The following is a 20,781-nucleotide window of genomic DNA, read 5'->3' on the forward strand; positions in this document are numbered from 1 at the left end:
TTTTTTTCTTTTTTCAGAAATATTTTTGTCATGGGATTTGCATTGTTCTTAAGGTCGTTCCTCTAATTTCTAATTAATTTTTAATTCCTGCAAACATGCCTCTGGTATTTAAACCTTTAGCCTCAAACATATTTATAATACACTGATCAATCCCATGTACTGTGAGCTGTCTTCTCACTATCCTAATACAGGGCTTCTCTGGAGCCTTTTATTATAATCACGGAAACAACAGTTCATAAAAACAAAAAAGCTTTTCCCTTACCCATTTCTAAAAATGAATTAGGAAAACTAAGTTAACATTGTACAAATATGAATCTCAGTGAAGCTGGAGTTTGAACAAACTTTATCTGAAAAAAGGTTTGAATTACAGAATTGTTTTTCATCAGACCGTCCTTTGAAGTGGGTAATACCAAGTGAAGACCACTTGCATTGTAGATATAATACGTTCAATCATATGGATTGGCACATATGATATGTACTGATCCTTGGCAGAGGAAAACTGTAAGCTGCATAGTTAACAAAGTAATGCTCAGCCTTAAATATCATGCAAACATGTAATATACCCTCTATCTAATGAAATCAACAATATTGTTTGAATTCAAGCAGCCCAATAGACTAACTTAATAATGATTGACAGGTTTGAGACATGCAAAATAATGTTTGTTCTTATCACTACACATACTTATGTAATAAAGGAAGGCTCTAATGAAAAGCCTGTTACTTTTCCTCCCTCAAATTGTAAAAGTATCATAGAGATGGATTTTATTTTTACTACTCAGAGAAATTGAAACAACTAGTTGCAATGACTTTAGCGCAATAAAGGTGATCCTTTCCTACAGCAGAAAGTGACGTTCACTTACTGTCATTCCTTTCATTACTTTACAAAGATTTAAAAGACACCACCAACCACTACTCTTCCAGCAGCAGGTTCTAAATGCATTTGGTTTAAAGCACTCAGTGATGAATGAAAAGGGAAATTGAGTGGTACATGAAGTAAAGGCAATCAATCATTTTATATTAGCTTGGAGAAATTAAAAATTAGAAAGGCAATGGCTTTAGTCTCAGAGAGGTCTTTTAAACATTCTCTGTTGCCTTTGTACCGTATGACCCCTTAAGTATAAATATTGTCACTAGGTACATTCTTAATTTTGTTGGCAACTGCTTTTTAAAGAGTTACCTGTTTAGGTTATGAAAAGTATTTGTGCATTGTTAATGGCTATTTTTTTTTACCTTGAATGACCTTTTAATATAACATATGTAAATTATAGTTAACAATTAGACTTTAAAATTGTTGAATAATTTTTAATTTGTTCTGGATAGCCTTTCCACAGAATAACACACCTGCAAACTTTCAATTTGGTTATTTCTAACTCCTCAAGATACTAGTTTTCTTAAAGTGATGTAGAAAATATTAAAATGAATCTTGAATACCTCCTATTAGGGTATTTCACTCATATTGGCAAATACTGGTACTGGAAGTATTTGCTATTATACCCATCAAGTTGGTACACATACAGTTGTTACTAACTATGCAACATTGTGATCCTTGTTATAATGTCATTTTTGTTATTGTTAATTAGTGTTAGTGTGGCCTTTGAAACTTGGTCTTTTGTGACACTAGAGTTTCACAATATGTTCTAATTTCTAAATTTAAATTTAATTTCATTTCTAAAATTAAATAATGGAGAATATTTATAATAATTTATAATAATGGAGAATATTTTAAAAGATGGCCAACTACTGATAATTTTCTGTGAAAAACAATCTCCTTTAATTAGTTATGATAAATTTGGTGCATACCAGCTAATCCACACTTGATTGATTTTAATTTTTTTTCTTTATGTGTTAACACAATCTTGAGTTCTATTAATTGTCTGGAATTAAGACTGCCTTTACAATTATAGCTAAGTTCATTCATTCACTTTGGGCATGGGGGAATTTGAAAATCAGAACTTCAATCAGAGCTTGTTGAACTTTCCTATTGGTTGATGGGGTGGTGGCTTGTGGTACTTCTTGAGTCTTTTCATGACTTGGAACTTTTTTCAGAAACATGGAGGAACTTCACTCTAACTTAATGTCAACAAAGTTGAGTAAAATGCAGTTTTCTTTCTCTTTCCACATTTGTGAACACACTGTGAGAATGCATCATAATGAACAAAGGAGGAACCACATTTCCAAGAATTGGCTCCTTGAGAAAATGCAGATTAGCTCTCAGTTTTAGATGCTGCTCAGAACACACGGAAATCAGTATAGAATCTTTTCTAACAATTTCAATATAAATAGACAATGAGAACAATATATTCTATTTAGCCTCTTTTCCTTTGCTCAACTTCATAGTGGCTTTTCCTTCTTTCTTTGCTATCGTAGAATATTTGGTAATATAAGTGGACCTGATTAATTGTGTTATTTCCATTACATTATAGTATAGGCTCAAAATAAAAGCATAAATCCTTACTATTATATAGTAACATAAACACTGAGAAGCATTCTGACTAGCTGGAAATAATAGTTTGTGGCAAAGAACTTTTTTGTTAAACAATTACTACTCAAAATAGCTTTCTGAGTATGCAATAACTTTTTATATAGGTTTCAGGTTTTCACTGCAATTAATGGAAAGTGATTAAGTTAGATAACAGTGACATCAAGTAAACTGAGCTTAGAAGATAGAAACCATCACGTATATAACCATGATCTTAACTCTGCGCCACCTGTTATGAAGACATGAGTAGCCTGATCACTTCTGGTGTTGCATCACTTACCACAATTGCATGAGTGTTACTGGTGCCTGAGCTTCAGCATGTTAATCTCTTGCATGACTGTATAATGCCATAATTTTTTAATACAAATCCCTGGGCTACTTTATATAGAGAAAGTTTTAACCATTTTCTCAACACGTTTTCAAATCTAGAATTGAGAGTACTTTTCAGTAAGTTGAACATTTTTGTTACTACTTCACATACCCCAGAAATGGCCTTTGTAAGGCATTTCTTCTGTGGATTTTTTTTTAATATGAGTTGAAATCCCTCTTAAATATGTGTGCTGCAAACTGCAGTTTGAAGTCTAGGTACATTAAAATGACTGGGTAGGTAATTTTGTATTGAAGGCAAGCCATTGAAAGAACAGAGGGGACTGGGGACTGTTGAATTAAGCCAGGAAGCACGCTATCAACACTTGAGCTGTTCTTATTGTGTCTCTTATCATTATTGACAGCTTGACGCAAGCCTCTATCACAGGACCTCTGGCTAGGTATGCAAATGGACAAGAGGTCACTTTTCACATATACAAACTGGAAAGGAAACCCGTTTAAAAGAAGTTGCAGTCAAAATATGCTTTGCAAGTACTTAGCTTTTTGGCTAGTTGTTTTCCAAAAGGCCTTCTAGGATCTGTCTTTTACCATTCATTCATGTATTTACTTTACTTAATAGTTAGTAAAAGATAATACTGAATAACTTACCCCAGTTAATAGAAAAAGAAAGTGATGTCTAATGGAAACTTACACCTTAGTCCACAAAAATCATAGGGAAAATTGATCCTCCTTTCCTCAAATACCAACTTAAAGGACCGACATTCAGTCACGGTAGCAGAAACATTCTGCAGGTAGTTTCGCCTTAAATATTCTTGGGCTGCAGTTGAAAGGTGAGGTAAGGATAGAACAGTGACAGGCAAACTGAGGTAGTAGAACAGAATGTGGATTAGGAGTCATGGTGTTGACATAAACAGAATGTGTCTAACCTTGGACAAGTCCTTAAATTTTACACCCCTTTGTCCTCATCTTGGACAGGAAAATGATGTTGAACTGCATGAATAACAAGTTCCCTTGAAACTTTGAATTTTACCAATTAAACTGCAAGTAAAACCAATGTTCTAATAATTTATAGATTGTAGTTTATAGTCAGTAAAGAGTCCCATGGTTAAAGTGTTTGGCTGCTGAAGGAAAGGTTGGATGTTCAGGTCCGTCCAGAGACATCGTTCCAGAAAGGCCTGGTGATCTTATTTCAAAGTATCAACAACTGGAAAACCTGTGGAACTCAGCCCTACACTGTTGCACAGTGAGGTCACCATGGGTGAGAATAGACTCCCTGGCAACTGTAGTTTTGTTTTGATGTCTCCTAGTTAGGGAGCCCTGGTGGCCTAGTGGTAAGGAGTAGCACTTCCAACCCAAAGGCAAGAGGTTCAAATCTCCTAGCTGCTGTACAGGAGAAAGTTGGGTAAATCTCTCCCTGTGCTGTTTCCAGTCTCTGAAAACCCACTGGAGGGTCAGCTATGAGTTGGTTCTGACTCTGTGGTGATGAAAGGGAGAGTTTGTGTAGTTCCTACATCATGCATACTCATTTAGCTCCATTCTGTGTTAAATTAAGTGTTCAGAAGCAAAAAAAAATGCCAAAGATAAACATTAGAATCAACTTTCAATTACTAGGGTAATCTTGAGCTTCTGTTTTCTTCTTTTAAAGTCACACTTTTAACACAGTTTCATTCTGAGAACATTTGAGGATGCAGTGAGGTTACATATTATTCACTGAGAAGCCATTTTATTTGGGTTTTTTGGCAGACTGTTAATAATAGTATTAAAGCAGTACTAATCTGAGAGAGGAAAATATGACTGTAGGAGTATTTTTAAGCCTCCCTCCCCGCTGCCCCTCTCCCAAGCCTCTTTCCTTGAGGCTATGTGGAGAAATGAAGAAACCTAGGAGAACATAAAACATACCTTTCAAGACAATCCCCTGAGGGTCATTGTACGCTTAAAAAAAAGTGAAAAGGTAAATTTGCCTGTTGATTACTCTGTTTGCAGTTTAATGGTTTATTGGACCAATTGAGAGCTGTTGTCATCAGGAGGGACTAGAGTACATCAGGCTGTTTGCTGAGTCTAGCAAAGTAGGACACTTTGCTTTGCTTAGCTTCTGTCTTTTGTTCCCCAAGCTAATTGCTATGCATTAAAAAAAAAAAAAGAAAAACAGCAATCTCCCTGTTTGTAACAGCCAAGGGTCCTCCTTTGAGCAAACAACCTCTAACTCAGAAGTTACAAAAATATAGATTTGTCTACCAGCTACTTGGTGTAGTGCAGGAGAAGATAATAACACAGACATGACGTGACCAGATTTTAACAGAAGCAAAATAGTTTACATCTTTGTCTTCTGAAAACAAGCTCACGTGAGTTTTACCAGAAATAGAGTGTCTGTGCCGGACGGTTGGTGAACCCCCCACTCCAAGAACATCAGCGGCATCAGTGGTGGAGTGTCCCTCTGGTTAATTCTAGCCTGTGTTGATCCCACGTGGCAGTAGAATTGACCCCAGGGGTGTCCTAGGTCAAAGTCCTCAGGGGGTGGTTGCCAGGCCTTGCTCCTGTGGAACGACCGGCCTGCGTTTTGGTTGGCAGCCAAATCCTCACCCGGTGTCCTTCTAGGGCTCCTTTCCTTGCTATTTATTCGGGCCACTTTAAACTTACCCCTTTGCCTCTGACATTTTTGGAAAAGACTCATGTCCTTCAACTTTTGCTTGTTTTTGGAATTCCAGGCATACTTGTTTCAATGTCTTTTCTGCCTTACTTTTTGAGACAATATAATTTAATAGCATAGCAGCAGGGTCATAGCGATGAAGGACTGAAATGAGTTCTATGTCTGCACAGTTTTGTATGCATTCACATACGACTGGCTCGGTCAAAGATCCTTATATTGTAAAAAAAAGGCTTGCCTTTTATCTCCAGATACAGATGTTTAACTGACTAAATTTGTCAGCTAACCTTCACCTAATGTTTCAATTTGTTAATTTTCTTAATTATTGGGGGGAAATAATGTTCTATTTTATATGGGAAAGGATTGAGAAATCACAGCGTTGAGCTTAGAGAATATTTATGTAAATAAAAAGCATGCTTTTATATATCATAAATTAGTTAAAGTAGGTGTTGGGTTTTTTTATGATTCAGATGAGGGAAAAAAAGTTGGCATCTGAATTGTCTAATCCTAGCTCTTACAGGCCATTTAAAAATTCATTCTAGATTGCCTCTTGTATTGAAAGTTGGGTAGTTTGAATATGCCAGCTGCTTAGTGAGAGATGCTAAGACAGTCAGTTCCCATTAAGAGTAGACAGCCTTGGAGCCCCCGTAAAGACTGCCATGAGCGGGCAATGGGTTGGGTTTTGAGTTATATTAATATCAAGAATATTTAAAATGTCCCCAGATAGTTGTTGTTGTTGTTATGTGCCGTCGAGTCGTTTGCGACTCATAGCGACCCTGTGTACAACAGCCCTAAACCCTGCTCTATCCTGTGCCAATCGCACTGCCTCTGACACACCCATCCCAATTATCCCAGTCACTGAATCAATCCACTGCAGGGAGGGTCTTCCCCTCCTGCGCTGTCCCTCCACTCTGCCCAGCATGATGTCCCTCTCTAAAGACCTGTCTTTCCTTACAACATGTCCAAAGTATGTCAGACGAAGCCCCAGAATCCTTGCCTCCAAGGAGCAGCCTGGTTTAACCCTCTCTAGGATGAATCTGTTTGTTTTCTTGGCAGTCCAGGGTACATTCAATACTCTTCTCCAGCACCACAGCTCAAAGGCGTCAATTCTCCTTCTATCCTCGCTAGTCATTGTCCAGCTCTCTGATGCATAACAAGTGACTGTAAAAACGCTGGCCTGTATCAGGCGAACCTTAGTCTCCAGAGAGACACTGTTGCTCTTGAGTACTTTAGAGAGGTCCCTAACCGCAGACTTTCCCATCGCTATGCGTTTTTTTATTTTCTGGCTACTGGTGCCAAGAGTGTTGACCGTGGAGCCGAGCAAACTGAAGCTGTGAACAAAGTCATCTTTTTATGCCTTAAGTCTGTTCAGGTTTTGCTGACTCAGGTCTGTCTTTTTGCTGATTCAAGAAAGAGTCCTAGAAATTGGTGTTTTGAAATCTATTGAATAGTTAATTTCTATTTTAACTATTTAAGTTATCCGCCTCCCCCTCCCCAGTTAAACCGCCTCTTTTAAAATTTCAGTTTATTAAGAAGTTTAATTACCGTAAAAGAAGCCACATGAAAAGACTTATCAAGTAACCTGGACAGAGCACATTATATATAGTATACAAGCATATATATTAAGTACATTCTCCTCAGAAAATGTTTAAATGTTGATAATGCTTGTTTACCTTTTAAATAGAAAATTAAGATTAAAAAGACATTTTGTATTTTCTGTAATTTGTTGGAAATTAATTCAATACGCATTGTTGTTGTTGTTGTTTGCCATGGAGTTCAGAACCATAACTGACTCGCCGGCAGGTGTTCAGAGACAGTAAATCGCATGAGAGGAGATTGCACACTCTTCTCCTATGGAGCAGCTGGTGGATTTGAACATTGCACCTTGGAGTTTGCGGCCCAATTTCTTGCTACTAGATCACCAGAGCTCCTCAATACTAATTAGTGCTACTAATTTCTTTGAAATTAAATTATTGCTATGTGGATTCAGCCATCATTTTTTAGGCATTTAAACATTTTTTTTTCTGTTTTGGGGAAAATATTCTTACTTAAATACCTTAAGTATAGGAGAAATTGAGTAGTTTTTGTTTAAGTTTAGCCTCTTTGAGATAACTCTTTATGTTAGAAAAGTTAAAAAAAAATCACCAAAACAGTGATGGTCTAAAGGACTTAGCATATCATTAAAAAAAAAATAACCCACCAAACCCAAACACCATGTGACATGGGAAGGGAGGGTGGTAAAAATAAACCAAAGCAAACCATACAATATCACCAACAACAATCTAACCAGTTAATACATACATCTTACCAAAGAATATCACCTATTACTAACCCAGTCAGAGGTGAGTGAGAGTTGGGTTCATATAGGCATATGAAAATTCATTTTCTGTCTGAAAACTATCTAAGCTAAGAGCCTATAAGACATCATCTTGAAGTTCGTCACTGACAAAACTACCAAGCATTATATAGCCATGCTCCTCCTTTCATGAGAATTATTCAGTTGATCTGCAGCTAGCATTTTCATCAATGATGGCAAAATCACCCAATACAACAGGAAGCTCCGGTGGCTTGTGGTAAGGAGTGGAGCTCCCAACCCAAAGGTACACAATTTGAGTCTACCAGCTCTGAAGGAGAAAAGGATAATCTCTTCTGTAAAATCTATAGGCTCTGAAAACCCCTTGGCGGGTCAACTGAATTGGTTCCCACACAATGGCAATGACTTCTTGTTATTGTTTATTAAAGTGATCTTAGTGAGCTCTAGTGGTATAATCTGCGGCACTGCTGACCCAAAGCTTGCTCATCTCCGGTGGTTCTAATCCACCAGCTGCTCTTCAGAAGAAAAATGAGCAGTCTTCTCCCCTAAGATTTAGAGTCTCAGAAACCCAACGGAGAATTGCTATGAGTTGAACAAAGTCAGTAGCTATGAGTTGGGGGCAGGGTTTGGATAGTAATCTTAATAGAAAGTCAAGTTTCTTGAACTCTTTTCTAATTGTTTTCTTAGTATTTCCCCGCCCCCCTTTAAAGTATTTTTTTTACAAAATCAGATTGGATCATCCTATTGAATGCCTGGGTCAATGTTCCATACTGAGAACATTTTAAAAGTTTGGCCGTATTACATATCACACTTGCGACTCTCAGTAAATGTCATCTGTTTGATTTAAAAGTTATCAAGTATGCAACTTGTCCTTTAACAAGAATTATGATTCATTTTAAGAAAATTGTCTTTCTTATTTGATATACTTACTGCTTTTATGATTCCTTATGAGTTATGCCCCGAGCTGAACATCTCTTCTGAATATTATGTATGTATCTATGTACTATATACCCGTTTATTTATATAAATGAAATTTTTTCCAGTTCTTTAATTTCTAAAATTACTTTGATCAGAAACATTAGTCTTATTAAAACACATATTTCAGAAATTCTCAGTGCTATTATGGTAGCTTCCCAGATGTGTAGAAGAATGACCATGTTCTTTTACGCTAAAACCCGAGTCTCTATAACCTAAGAGTGTGTAGAAAGAAAAACTTGAAAGTCTAAAAGGAAAAGTCAGTTCTTAATAGCCAACTTTGAAAGGATTAAAGTAATTGATCCAAGTATAAAGACACCTTGGCTGTAATTATTTTGTTCTTGATTATGTCTCTGGAAACAAGCAAATAGCACTCAGTGGATTGTTGGGAGCAAAGTCATATTTTCAATGACAAACACTACTTCATGCACAGTGCAGTTAATTTACAGCATGGCTCTCTAAAAGGTTCCAAAACCAGGATTTTTCTAGCATGTTCCCCCAGCCCCCAAAGCCAGATAAGTTTACTTTCTTAAGCATAAAAATAAGCAATATATCTTTTCAATAAATCTGCTAGCACTGTAGGGCAGCTGTTAACCAAACAGCACTGGATAGAGTTACTGGAACAATCTCCGAAGGGCAGAGCTGATGATTCGGAGATCTGGGAAGAATTTGTTTCAGCTTGTATTCAATGCATTCCTTACTCTATTCAGATGTAATAAAGTATTTGAGACGCCATTACTCTGAATTCAAAATAAGAGTTAAAAACTCCTACCAACTCTTTCTAAACAAAGCCACTTTGAGTAAACCAAAATGAGTGAACACTTGAAGACCTTGAGACTTGGAAACACCAGTTAGGGAGGAGCGGTGTAGGGTGGGCATTTCTCCTCTAAACTGCATGTCTTCTCTGTTTTGCAAAACTGCATGCTTAAAGTTATTGATTATTTTATCTCAGTGCAGATTATTTGATATGCTACGTAGGGGTATAAAGCATTTTTATTTTCTTTCTAAAATATATATATATCTATTGAACATTAACTTAACGTTTGCTTTTATTTCAGCTCAATTTGTACTCTAATAATGGCTAATTGTTATGTTCTAAGCACTCATTTCTTTGTATGCTTTTAATTAATAGAGAAGCATATTGCAGTAGCTTTTTTTTTAAAAAAAAAGAGATTGTAGGAATATTGCTTCTCAGAATAAGATTTTTTTTCTTTTGCTTATTTTTTATTTTCTTTTTTTCTTTAAGTTGCCTCTTGAGAAAGTAAGGTTAATGCCATGTACCATACTAGTTTGCATGTGTTCATTTAAATACTAAAAACTGTAGTACTGCTCGATCCATATCTGACTGCTAGGTTTCAATTGACAGCTGAGGATTTGTGACTGGACCATGAATCAAAACGGCAGGCATTTATACCCCAGTACCAGTGAGGATACATTGGGAATTACTTGGCAAAGGTAACATTTTCATTATTTCCAACCCTGCACTTACACCTAAAATTACATGAGCTATATAGTGTTTATGTTTAACTAGCTTTACAGAAAATATATGTTAACATTTCAGTTGTTTTGGCTCTCCTATCTCTCTCCTCTTACCTCATCTCCCTTTATTTCTTATTTAAATGCAATATCAGATGAATTCATTTGGGAAGATAGCATACGCTAATTGGTGATTGGGATTTCTAAGTGCTGGCAAATGTTTGAAACAATTTATAATATTGTGGAGGTAATTCAGAAATCTAACACTGAAGCCTTAAGACTTGAATAATGAAATCACCATTTTAAGGAGGGTTTTCAATTATCTGAGGATATAGCATTGGGTTTTACAGTGTAAGATTATCTCATTTCAACTCTTTCCTCTGTTGCTCATAGTTAAGTACTCTTCCTTCCGCCTGTTTAGAGTTGGGGGGTAGGGTGGGACTAGAAGAAAAATCTCAAGTTAATTTTACTGTTTTTAGCAGCCTCCGTAAAGATGGCAGAAATCATTAGCTAAAGCAGGCATTTGACTTAAATACATTGTCATTTCTCTTCGTCCCTTGGTGTGGATCATTGAGAGCTGAGGATAGACTTTATTTGATAGACTGGAAAAATTTTTCCAAAACTTCATTTTCAAAACTAGTTCTAATAGCTCATGTATTGGTGTTAGAGAGAGTGCTAGCTTAGCTTCTCATGTGTAATTTTGATAAAGAGTGTGTTCAGATTAACAAATCATTAATATCAGTGGTGTAATCATATCAAATAGGAGGTAATAATTTGAAGGAGCAAGTGAAGTAATTCAGTAAGGAGATCCCCAAAGCAGAGCCCGGATAGTTTTCCAGCTCCTCCATGACTATATCCCCACTTTACAGAGAATGGCTGTCCACAGTCATAATGTCTGTGTGGAGTAGGCTGATAGATGCTAAGAGGAGTGTTCAAAGAATTAAAGGTTTTAAATGTCAGGTTTGATTCCAATATAAGTCTCAGAAAATTAGTAGGGTACCACTTTTTAAAACTTAAGTGTTATTCATTCACTACCTAAAGTAAATACAATATGACTTCTCTTCTTTTTAAAGATTAATGTAGCATCCATCTAAAAGTATACCATACATTTTTCCTTATTTTGATTTGTCTGTAAGTAGCTAATACTGCTCCCCGCTTTGGAGGATGAAAAACCATGGCCTCTGACAAAGATCAGCTCGTTGGAAGTGTCTCATAAACGAATAATTGATATTCTTAATTAGGATCTTTTTAGACTTAATTAGCATTTATAAATTAATTGAATTTTATACCAAAGTTGATTAAATTTTATTAAATGATGTCCTTATATTCCACACACCATCTACCACATAGCAAATAAAAAAAGTGATATACGTGATTTTTTTCCCCCGCAAAAGTGAAATAAAACCAAGTGTGCTTGGTTTGTGCTTCAAGTGTGTTAATGTACCTCTCTGTGAACTTCCAAATGTATGAATTACTGATGGCTTTTTTTTATTTTAATTAAAGTTTACAGAGACTTTGTGTTTCCATTCATACATTGTTGCACAAACTTTTATTTAATCTACAATAGGGTGTCATCTCTTAAGTGTCTTCATAGCCAAATAAAGATACATATTACAAGAGATTTAAAAAGCCACCTTTTAATAATTTCTGTTAAATTTTGAGTAAAAAATGGATACTCTTATAATGATAGAGAGTGGACACTAACTCCCTCCAGAGAAGTATCACAGTGGATTAGTGTGGTGACCGAACTCGTATTTGTAGGAAAAGTATTGCTCACAAAACAGACACAATATCCCGTGGTGAGATTTGGGTGTGAAAATCGTGTTTGAAAGAGTCCGCACTTAATCTAAGTCAGCACTTAATTACTCAATGTTTTACCCCCCACCCCATAGTAATTTTATTTTTTAATTAGTATATAGAGGGAGCTCTGATGGCTTAAGGATAAGGAATTGTCCTGCCAACACAAATACATGTGGTTTGAATCTGTCAGCTGCTCCCTAGGGAAAACTTCCTGGCAAGTAAGCCGTGAGTGGGTTCCAAGTTGACAGTACACATAAACAATAACAACAACAACAGTCAGTATATAATTGAGGTGTAGCATGGCATGGGTGCTTCAGACATTTACAAGATAATAGCTTTTTCATTGTCTCTTTTCTTGCAGAATTGATAAGGGTGGTGTCATTTTCAAAAGATCACCTGTTTGTTGAATCTGTGGTGTGCCTTGGGGGCCTAGAGTGGGGAAGTCCCGAGAGAGTTTTGCTGCTGACTCAGAGGGTTAACTCATCTTTGGTGGTTTGAGTCACCAGCGATCCCTTACGCGGCAGAGACACAGTCTACTTCCGTGCGATTCACAACCTCAGAAACCCAATGGAGGCTTGCTTGGAGTTGGAACGAACTCAATGACAGTGAATTCGTATTTGAGATGTATTTTTTTATAGCATTCCTAGTTCCACCTCAATATAGTGACTGAAGATACCCTCCTAGTTCTTAAAACCTCATACAGTTAAAAAGAAATACTCTCAAAGAAAATAGCATTTTGTTTCACTTTGTTACTCTTAAAAATTGGAAGCAGGAGTGGCATCCACTTCCAAAAAAAAAGCTTGCCTCCAAGAAACTCTATGAACTTGGAGAAAAGATGAAAGTTTTGTGCTCAAGACTTTTGTTCATAGGGTTGCTATGGGTCACCTATGACTCTATGGCACTTAACAACAACAACTGTTTTTAAAAAAGCTGATACAGGGTTTTGATGTAAAAAATTATGGGCAAAGCTTGTTAGGATACAGCTTTATCCATAATTTCTATTTTATGCATGGTGAGTTTTTTTTAACTCGCTGTTTTCCAGGGCTTTTAAAGAAAGGACATCTAAAAATGTCAGTAACTGTTAATTTAAAAGATAATAGACATCAAAAATCTTCAGGTAATTCTATAGCTTTAGGATTACCTGAATAAATTGAAAATATCTGAGAAATGTAGATCTATTCAGCCAGAGAATTAAATCATTTCCTTTTGTTAGAATAAAGAAAATGCCATGAATTCTTTGTAAGAAGACACTTTGTTGTAGAAAAGGACGAAACAGCCATTTTAAGGGTTGCTTTGTTTTCTTTTGCTTAATGGGTGTGTTACTGTCACCATTCCTTTCTACAAATGATCACTTGTCCGTGATCACCCCTTTTCTGTGGTAGAGGTATGTTCAGCAGGCCTTGATATGCAAGTCTGATCAAAGCCAGAAGCTTTCTTCCACCTTACTTCTTCCCCTTGAAGTCTAATCATTCCCTTAGAAACTAAAAGCAGACTCCTTTGGAAGGTTTTCACAGACTTACTAAATTGCAACCCTTAAATTGCTTTGACCTCAGAAACTTGTACTTTATTTGTGTGTGTGTGTATATGTGTCTGTGTGCGTGCACCTGCATACACAGGTATGTGCTTCCATGTGAAGGAGTGAGTTGCTTCAATCGAAAAAAAGTGTATTTTCCTGTCACAGCTATAGGTCTAGTTCTGTATCTACCCAGCGTGACATCCCCAGTTGCTGTTGGTTACGGGCTGGCTTACCTGATGGGGCTCAGATCTTACAAGGGTGGTAGGTGATAGATTGCTTATCCTAAGTGCTGTTGTATTTACATGTTCCCCTCCTCTGTGGATGAATTACCGTGCCTCACATACGAGTTAAGGAGGTATAAACACATGCAGCGGTTCCTCCCTAGCTGACTTTCTTTCTTGAAACTATAGCCAGAACTTAGCTCATTCTATCAAGTATGAAAGAGTAAATAGAATTGAATGAGAAAGAGAGCCAGAAGACAGTCCAAGAATAATATAAACATAAGTTATTTTAAAACAGTGGAAGGAGTGCTTTATGCAAAAGAGAAACTGAATGTATTGTTCATTCCTTCACCCCTTTCAAGAAAACACAGAGTCACAAGTGAGTGGTTGTATGTGTCTGGTGGCTTATGTAAACATCGAAGAGGCCTTCAGATGGCTAAAATAAACATATGCGTGTTACTGAAGAATATGTTTACACAAACCATTTGCTCAGCCTCTGAAATAATGAATAAATGAAGATTTTACTGAAATGATTGCAAGATTTTTTTTTTCATTTCTGCTGGTGGCATGTTTGAATGGCACCAAAGCCACTTTTATCAGCTATTTTCCACATTCCGAGTGTTAGTAGTTCCTTTCCACGAGGGGATGCCTCGATCTGTAGGCCTTTACACGTGTTTTTGTAAGAAATTGTCATTTATTACTGCAGTTCTCAAGAATTACTTGATTTCCCAAGAGAAATTTAACAGCCAGTAAAGATAATTTGGATCTGGTGGGCCAGAAGCAGGGTGACAAGGAAGAGGAATAGTCATTTGATAAGTATAACCATATTTGCATGACACTCTCTTTAACTATTTTTGTTTGCTTTGTCTATAAATATTTGGCTTCACTATGGATGCTCCCAGAAAGACTTATGGATTAACATTTCAGCAAAAAGAATCTTCAGTACTGAACTGCAATACTTATCTGTCTGTCTACACATACATGTACACACACATACACACAAGTGTGTATGTCTATGCATGCATACAGTTACATGCATATTTATATTCATGTATCTATAACATGTGTGTGGTAATGGCTGTATGTTCATAAGCTGAAATAGTATTAAGAGTAAAGTTTTTCCTAAGCATTACATTTGGACTCTCCCTGCCAAACTCCCTAAGTTAGTCTTTTTTGCTTTCAGTTTGGGGTCTTGACCTTGAACTACATACAGCTCAACAGCTGGGCTGTCCCTGGAGTTCTTGAGGGGAGCTTTCTTCTCAGAGTGCTGAATTTCCTTTTCAGCTGTCAGTTCTAAATGTGCTCAAAACGTTCAACTTTTTACACACCACCCCGGGCCCCTAGCACTGCTCTGGGACTATGACAGAGATGCTGATACAGGAGATAAGGGGAATAATCTTTGGTTCAAGACAAAAAAAAAAATTGCAGAAGCACAAAGTGAGCATCATTGTTTGGTACTAGGGATGTTTTTCGTATTTAGGTACACGATTCTAGTCAGTTTGTTTGGTTTGTAAAGTCACCTTGAACAGTATGATTTACACCTGTTAGAAAATCAGAACTTTAAAAATGAGCCCAGTTATAAGAATGAGCTTTATGGGATTTACTTACACACACACAAACACAGAGAGAGAGAGAGAGAGAGAGAGAGAGAGAGAGAGAGAGAGAGAGAGAGAATTTGGGACCTAACTGTTGTAGTTCTGCTTAACTTTGTCCTTTTATAAAGAAAGATGTGCACAGCACAATGTTTCCTTTTTATCTAGTCAAACTCTTCAGAACACTTCCTAAGAAATTAATTGTATTCCAGCCAGACTAGCATGCTACCATCCCACAGGAAATGGGTCAGCAATCCATTAAGATGCCATTAGATAATCTAATTTGGAACTTAATCTCTAAATTAACCATGCTCCATACTTGAAGCATACTTGAGAGAAAGAAAAAAAGTTTACGTTTGAATCGATAGGGGAGCCGAAGCGTGAAGAAGGCTGTTTGTTTTTTCTGTAGCTGTGGTCACGTCTCAAGCCGTCTGGTAACCAGGAGAAACCAGACATGATGTAATTCCAGATTGAACTTGAACTTCAGGGACTTAGGATAGGGGAACAATGGACCATAGCAATCAATAATGTCCATTTTCCACATGATTATGTTTGGAGCTTTAAGTTAACCTTTCTGGGGGAAGCAGCAGGGTCTGCCGTGTGGGGAAAATGAGATGATCTAGAGACAAGATGTTAGAGGCAAGAAAACAAGTCTCCCTGCGATTTTTTTCGGAGGCACACGGCAGATTCCAGCAGGATTAGGAGCGTTCCCGCTCTTCAGTAACCCGGTGGCGTGTTCAGAGCACTCTTTGTTCATTTAGGTAGGACAAACTTAATCTTAGGTTTCCCAGCAGATGATTTTTGGCAGAGCTGCAAGAGAGGGAGGAGCTTGAGGCAAAAAATTCCCAAATGTAAACCTTGCTGATTAACCCTTTGCAAGGAAACAAAGTATGAGCAATGCCTCATTTTCTGGAGGATGTTTTATGCAAAATGCCATTTTTGCAGATGCATCCCGTTCTGACAAAATCAACTCTCCCAGTAGACAATGATTCTCACCTTACCTGGTTAGATTTTTTTTTCATGTCAGCTAATGTGTAAGCGGACGGTGAGTTTTCCATCCTATTTCATTTAAGAAGTGTATGAAGTAATAGACGACGAAACCTGGATAACACATTCTACAAGAAGAACAGAAAAATCACACAATTGAATTTCAAGAAAGTGAAGAAAAACTTAAATATTGGAAAGTTGTAGAAAGTTACAGTCTTTTTCCCTTGGTAACTTTTGTTTTATGTGAATAAAGTTAGCTTGATTTTTTTGTTTTGTTGGGTTTTTTTCCCCCCATGAGTGAACAAAGTAGCAGACTTGCTAGAAAAACATATTTACTGTATAAATAATTTCTGATTTGAACTTGGGAATTCCTCTGTGAATAAGTTTTGCCGTTTAGAAGTAAGATTGTATAAATTTTGCTTCTCAGTGAACTACTTGTTTTTCCTTTTGTATAAAGCCTGCCTTTCTCCTTAACTTAGTAAGCCCTCTGTGACTTTCTCTCGTGAAAGGCACTATTTTGTAGCACTATTTTTTTGTAGAGAATTTTGTCTGCTCTTGCAGAATCACATATGCAAATGAGGGCAGCAGTAAGACTGTGACAATAGCATTGAAAAGGACTTGGGGTAGAGGGGAGAGACAAGAGACAGGGTGAGATTCTCCACTTCAGCAGGCGGTAGGAGGGGATAAAATAGTTACTTGGAGCTTGATAATTCTCTATTTTATTTAATTGGCATAAACCTCCCACAACTACGTGAGTTTCTTTGTGCGTGTGTGTGTGTGCGTGAATGTGTATGTGCACACACACATCCGAGCACACACTGTGTTTTCTTTTACAAGTACTTATTTTCATAATAGTTCTCCATCTTCCAGTTTTATTTAAAAAAGATGAACAAGATCACTTAAACATATAATTAATCTTGCTTAGATACATGAAGCGTTTTCATCTCACATCTAAATTATAACCTCTAAGGCATAAAAAGTTACTTTTAAATATGTCAGTTGTCTTGTTCATGGATCTTCCAGGAGTTTATAAGGTTCCCCCCCCAACCTGAATAAGTAATGATGATAAACACACTTAATATTTCATTGATACACACACACACATACACTTTTCTGTCCTGCATTCTTCATCAAATAGAAATAGTTCACCAGCTTGTGCCTTTATTCTATCAAGAAAATGCAAGCTCCCAAACATGGCAAAGTTAACATTCAATCCAGCATGTCCTAAAACAAAAGTGCATCTGAAACAACTGAGTATGAATTAATGAGGTCTGAAGGCCTAGTGTTTTGGTACGTTATTTTCAAAACCATTGGTCCCCAAGGAGTAGCAGTAAAGAAGGCTATTTACCTACTTAGTGAAGAAACAAATACTTTTCTCTTTCATTACTATGAAGTACCATAGCTGGCTGGCAGAGTGCTTCCACGAGCCACCTGCAGTTTATAGTGTTTGCACTTTCCTAGAGAGCCCACAAGAGTGCTTTGCAGTTCAGGTAAAGGCTGGCCAGGGAGCTTTCTGACACAGATTATTACAAATAGTAATAATCATTAGAAATCATCTTGCATGCAAAATAGGATCATTCAGATGGCAATAGTGATCCTTAAAAACGGGAAAAGAAAATAAATTCGAGAAACCAAGACTTGTGTGCAACACTTTTTGTATTCCACTTCTAGTCTAGCCGTAGCTGAAGTCGAACACAACAAACACGTTGTAGGCATGCGTCTCCGCATGTTCCATGTGAAACAAAGGCCACCTCTCAGCTGCAGAGCATCTGTGATTGGAGAAATAAAACACAGTTCTTTGTGCTGACGTTTGGAATGCCGGCCTATGCCAGAGAGCTTCACGGGTACTCTTAGCGTGTCTGAATGATACGGGCCTCAACTGAGAGACTTTTCCGCCATTCAAGAGTAATATAAGCTCTTCTTCAGCGAGTGCCATACTTTACGCAAATAACATACACATTAAAAACTTTAAATCTGTGCAAAAAAAAATAATAATATAAGCTCTAGTCCAATTAAAAAAAAAGCACAGTGCATTTCATAAAGGAGATGAGGTAAAGTGGGCTGGATAAGAATATAGATTCTCAAAGCACTCTACCTGCAAAGAGTGCTGGTGGCACAGGCATTAAGTGCTGAGCTGCTAACAAAAGTGTCAATGACGCCATTACAACTATTAGTCTCCTGGGAGTAAAACAGTAAGAGCTATTTCAAGGATGTCAAAGTGTATTCATTAGTAATCTGTAATTTATATCATATAATGCAGTGACATTAATTGAATAGTTATAAAATCTCAAAGTATCTTGTATACTGTTGATGTTTTTCAGGGTAATAGTAATATTTCCCAATCAGATACTATCTTCTACAACTCATGACCTGGGCAAGGTACTTAACTTTCTAATTTTAGCCTTCTTGTTGGTTCAGTCAGGATTCAGAGGGGATTTCTCTCATGGGTATTTTGTTGTAGTTTCCCCCCCAGCCACCGAAGAATAAAAGCTTTATATGATAGATAAATAAAATATTGTCTGGGAAATAATCATAGGTGATAGAAATGAGTGTATTTATTAAGTTCCATTTTAAAAGTTCTGGTATATCATAGGATTTAGGTTAAATACTACTCATATGTGATTTCTGTGGACTAAGCCAGCATTTTTCCCCCACATAACAGGCTCCTAAAGGGTGAAGTCTGTACCTGTTGTTTACTATGGAAGTCAGTAGTCCAAATGCACAAACTTACAACCCAGGGTAGCATGGTAGGTAGCAATATTAATGAAATCACTCTTTCTCCCTTCCTTAGTTTTCTCAAGACAGTTTTCCCCTCTGGTGAACTGGTGGGAGAGTTAACAGTCAACTCAAGGAAGGCAGTTCCAATGGCCTGGCTGCTCTGAGGGGAAAAGATGAGCAATTTATAGCCTCTGAAAATCTGGGGTGGGGGGGTGGTCAGCTAGGAGTTGATGCTGGCTTAGTGGCACATAACAACAGCAACAGCTGTTAATAGGGAGCAGTTATTTAGTGTGTATTCTGAAGGAGATAATAATGCACATATTTTAATATTGTGCTACTAATACTGGAAAAATTGAGAACTTTTAATCAAAGAGGTAAAGACTTCCTGTCTTGGAGATATTTTAACTTGGTAGAAATGAAGTAAGTGTAAATTTTTAGAATATCTATTTTAATTCTTCTGTAAATCTTCTTAGCCATTACTCATTTATTGTTATTTTGTCACTCAATTTTATTGCTCTGTGGCCTCTACTACAGTTGAGGTATGTATGAAAATACACACATACACACGCACATACTTCATTCCTATAATATCTTTAGAATGTGCTTGAAAAAGGGTTTATTATCTTTGAAGTAAATATAGTACTCTTATGATTAAATCAGGATGTATCATCTGAACGAGAGATACTATTATTATTACCCTTGAAGAGTGCCAAGATACTGGATACTTTGAGATTTTATAAAGTATTTAGCCAATACAAGTGCATTATCTCATAAACTGCAGATTACTGATGAAAGTGGCAGGTTTTAAAAATACTTAAGATAGCTCTTACTATTTTATTCGCCTAAGACTTAATAGTTGCACTGGGAGCCTTTGGTATTTTTGTTTTGTTCACAGCCAAACTCATGGCTGTGTATGTCTTCACTTGACAGGACCTAATTCTTTGAGAAGGACCCCTGGTGGTATGTGATTAAGTGCTAAAACTGCTAACAGAAAGGGACTCGCACTCACACATAGCTGAGTTGCTTCCAACTCATGGTGAGACTCCACTGAGTTTCTGAGGCTGTAAATCTTTATGGGATGAGACTCCCCATCCTTCTGAGGAATTACTGGTAGATTTGAACTAGTGACCCTCTGGCTAACAGCATGTTAAGTACTGCCCTACCAGTCAGTGTTCCTGTGTTTCTTCTATAGGTCTAGCCATTGTTTGTATGCAAGTTGAGCCACTGAGGTGAATCTTGTTCCAGGTTCAAAGACTGACTTGGGGGTTCCACATATTCCATCAGATGGGTATGCCTGGCCTTTTTTATGTCTTCTAATTTTGTTTCTCATTTTTCTCCAGCTCTGATCAGGACACTGATCCCCTGTAGAGTGGCCTCCATGAGTATTGAGTTTAGATTCAAGAAAAATGAAATCTTTGAAATGTTGGATCATTTTGTCGATGGATCATAATATTGGCTTGTGGTCCAGTTATGGACATTTTTGCTCTCTGGATTGAAGTGTTAGCCAAACTGATCATCATCAGAAACTGTTTCAGATCCTCTCTGCTTTCTGCAAGCAAGGTCACACCATCAACATAGGTTAAGTTCTTAATGATTCTCTCTGCAATCCTGATACTATGTTGTTGTTCTTATAGTTCAAATTCTAGGATTATTTGTATAGACTGGAGATTATATATGTTTGATTAAAGGACAGAGCCCTGACACACATCTTTTCTGATTTTAAATCATACAT

The 20,781-nt window shown here is 37.0% G+C and overlaps 1 protein-coding gene across 6 annotated transcripts in view; it reads left to right on the top strand.

Moving 5' to 3' along the window:
* NFIB (nuclear factor I/B) overlaps nucleotides 1–20,781 on the top strand; it is a 290,118-nt gene that overhangs the window by 261,404 nt on the left and 7,933 nt on the right. For 4 of the 6 annotated variants that reach the window (XM_006881291.1, XM_006881292.1, XM_006881293.1 and 1 more), the window contains one exon: nucleotides 10,106–10,194. The exons of 1 other annotated variant lie outside the window; for it this stretch is intronic. In XM_006881291.1, coding sequence (XP_006881353.1) covers nucleotides 10,106–10,194 — 89 coding nt within the window. Of the gene's footprint in view, nucleotides 1–10,105; nucleotides 10,195–19,583; nucleotides 19,589–20,781 lie in introns of all 6 variants that reach the window. One more of the 6 variants, XM_006881294.1, reaches the window with a different exon arrangement.

The sequence above is a fragment of the Elephantulus edwardii genome, unplaced genomic scaffold (genome assembly GCF_000299155.1).
Source record: "Elephantulus edwardii isolate Elephantulus edwardi_28Jun2011 unplaced genomic scaffold, EleEdw1.0 scaffold00014, whole genome shotgun sequence".
Classification (NCBI taxonomy): Eukaryota; Metazoa; Chordata; class Mammalia; order Macroscelidea; family Macroscelididae; genus Elephantulus; species Elephantulus edwardii.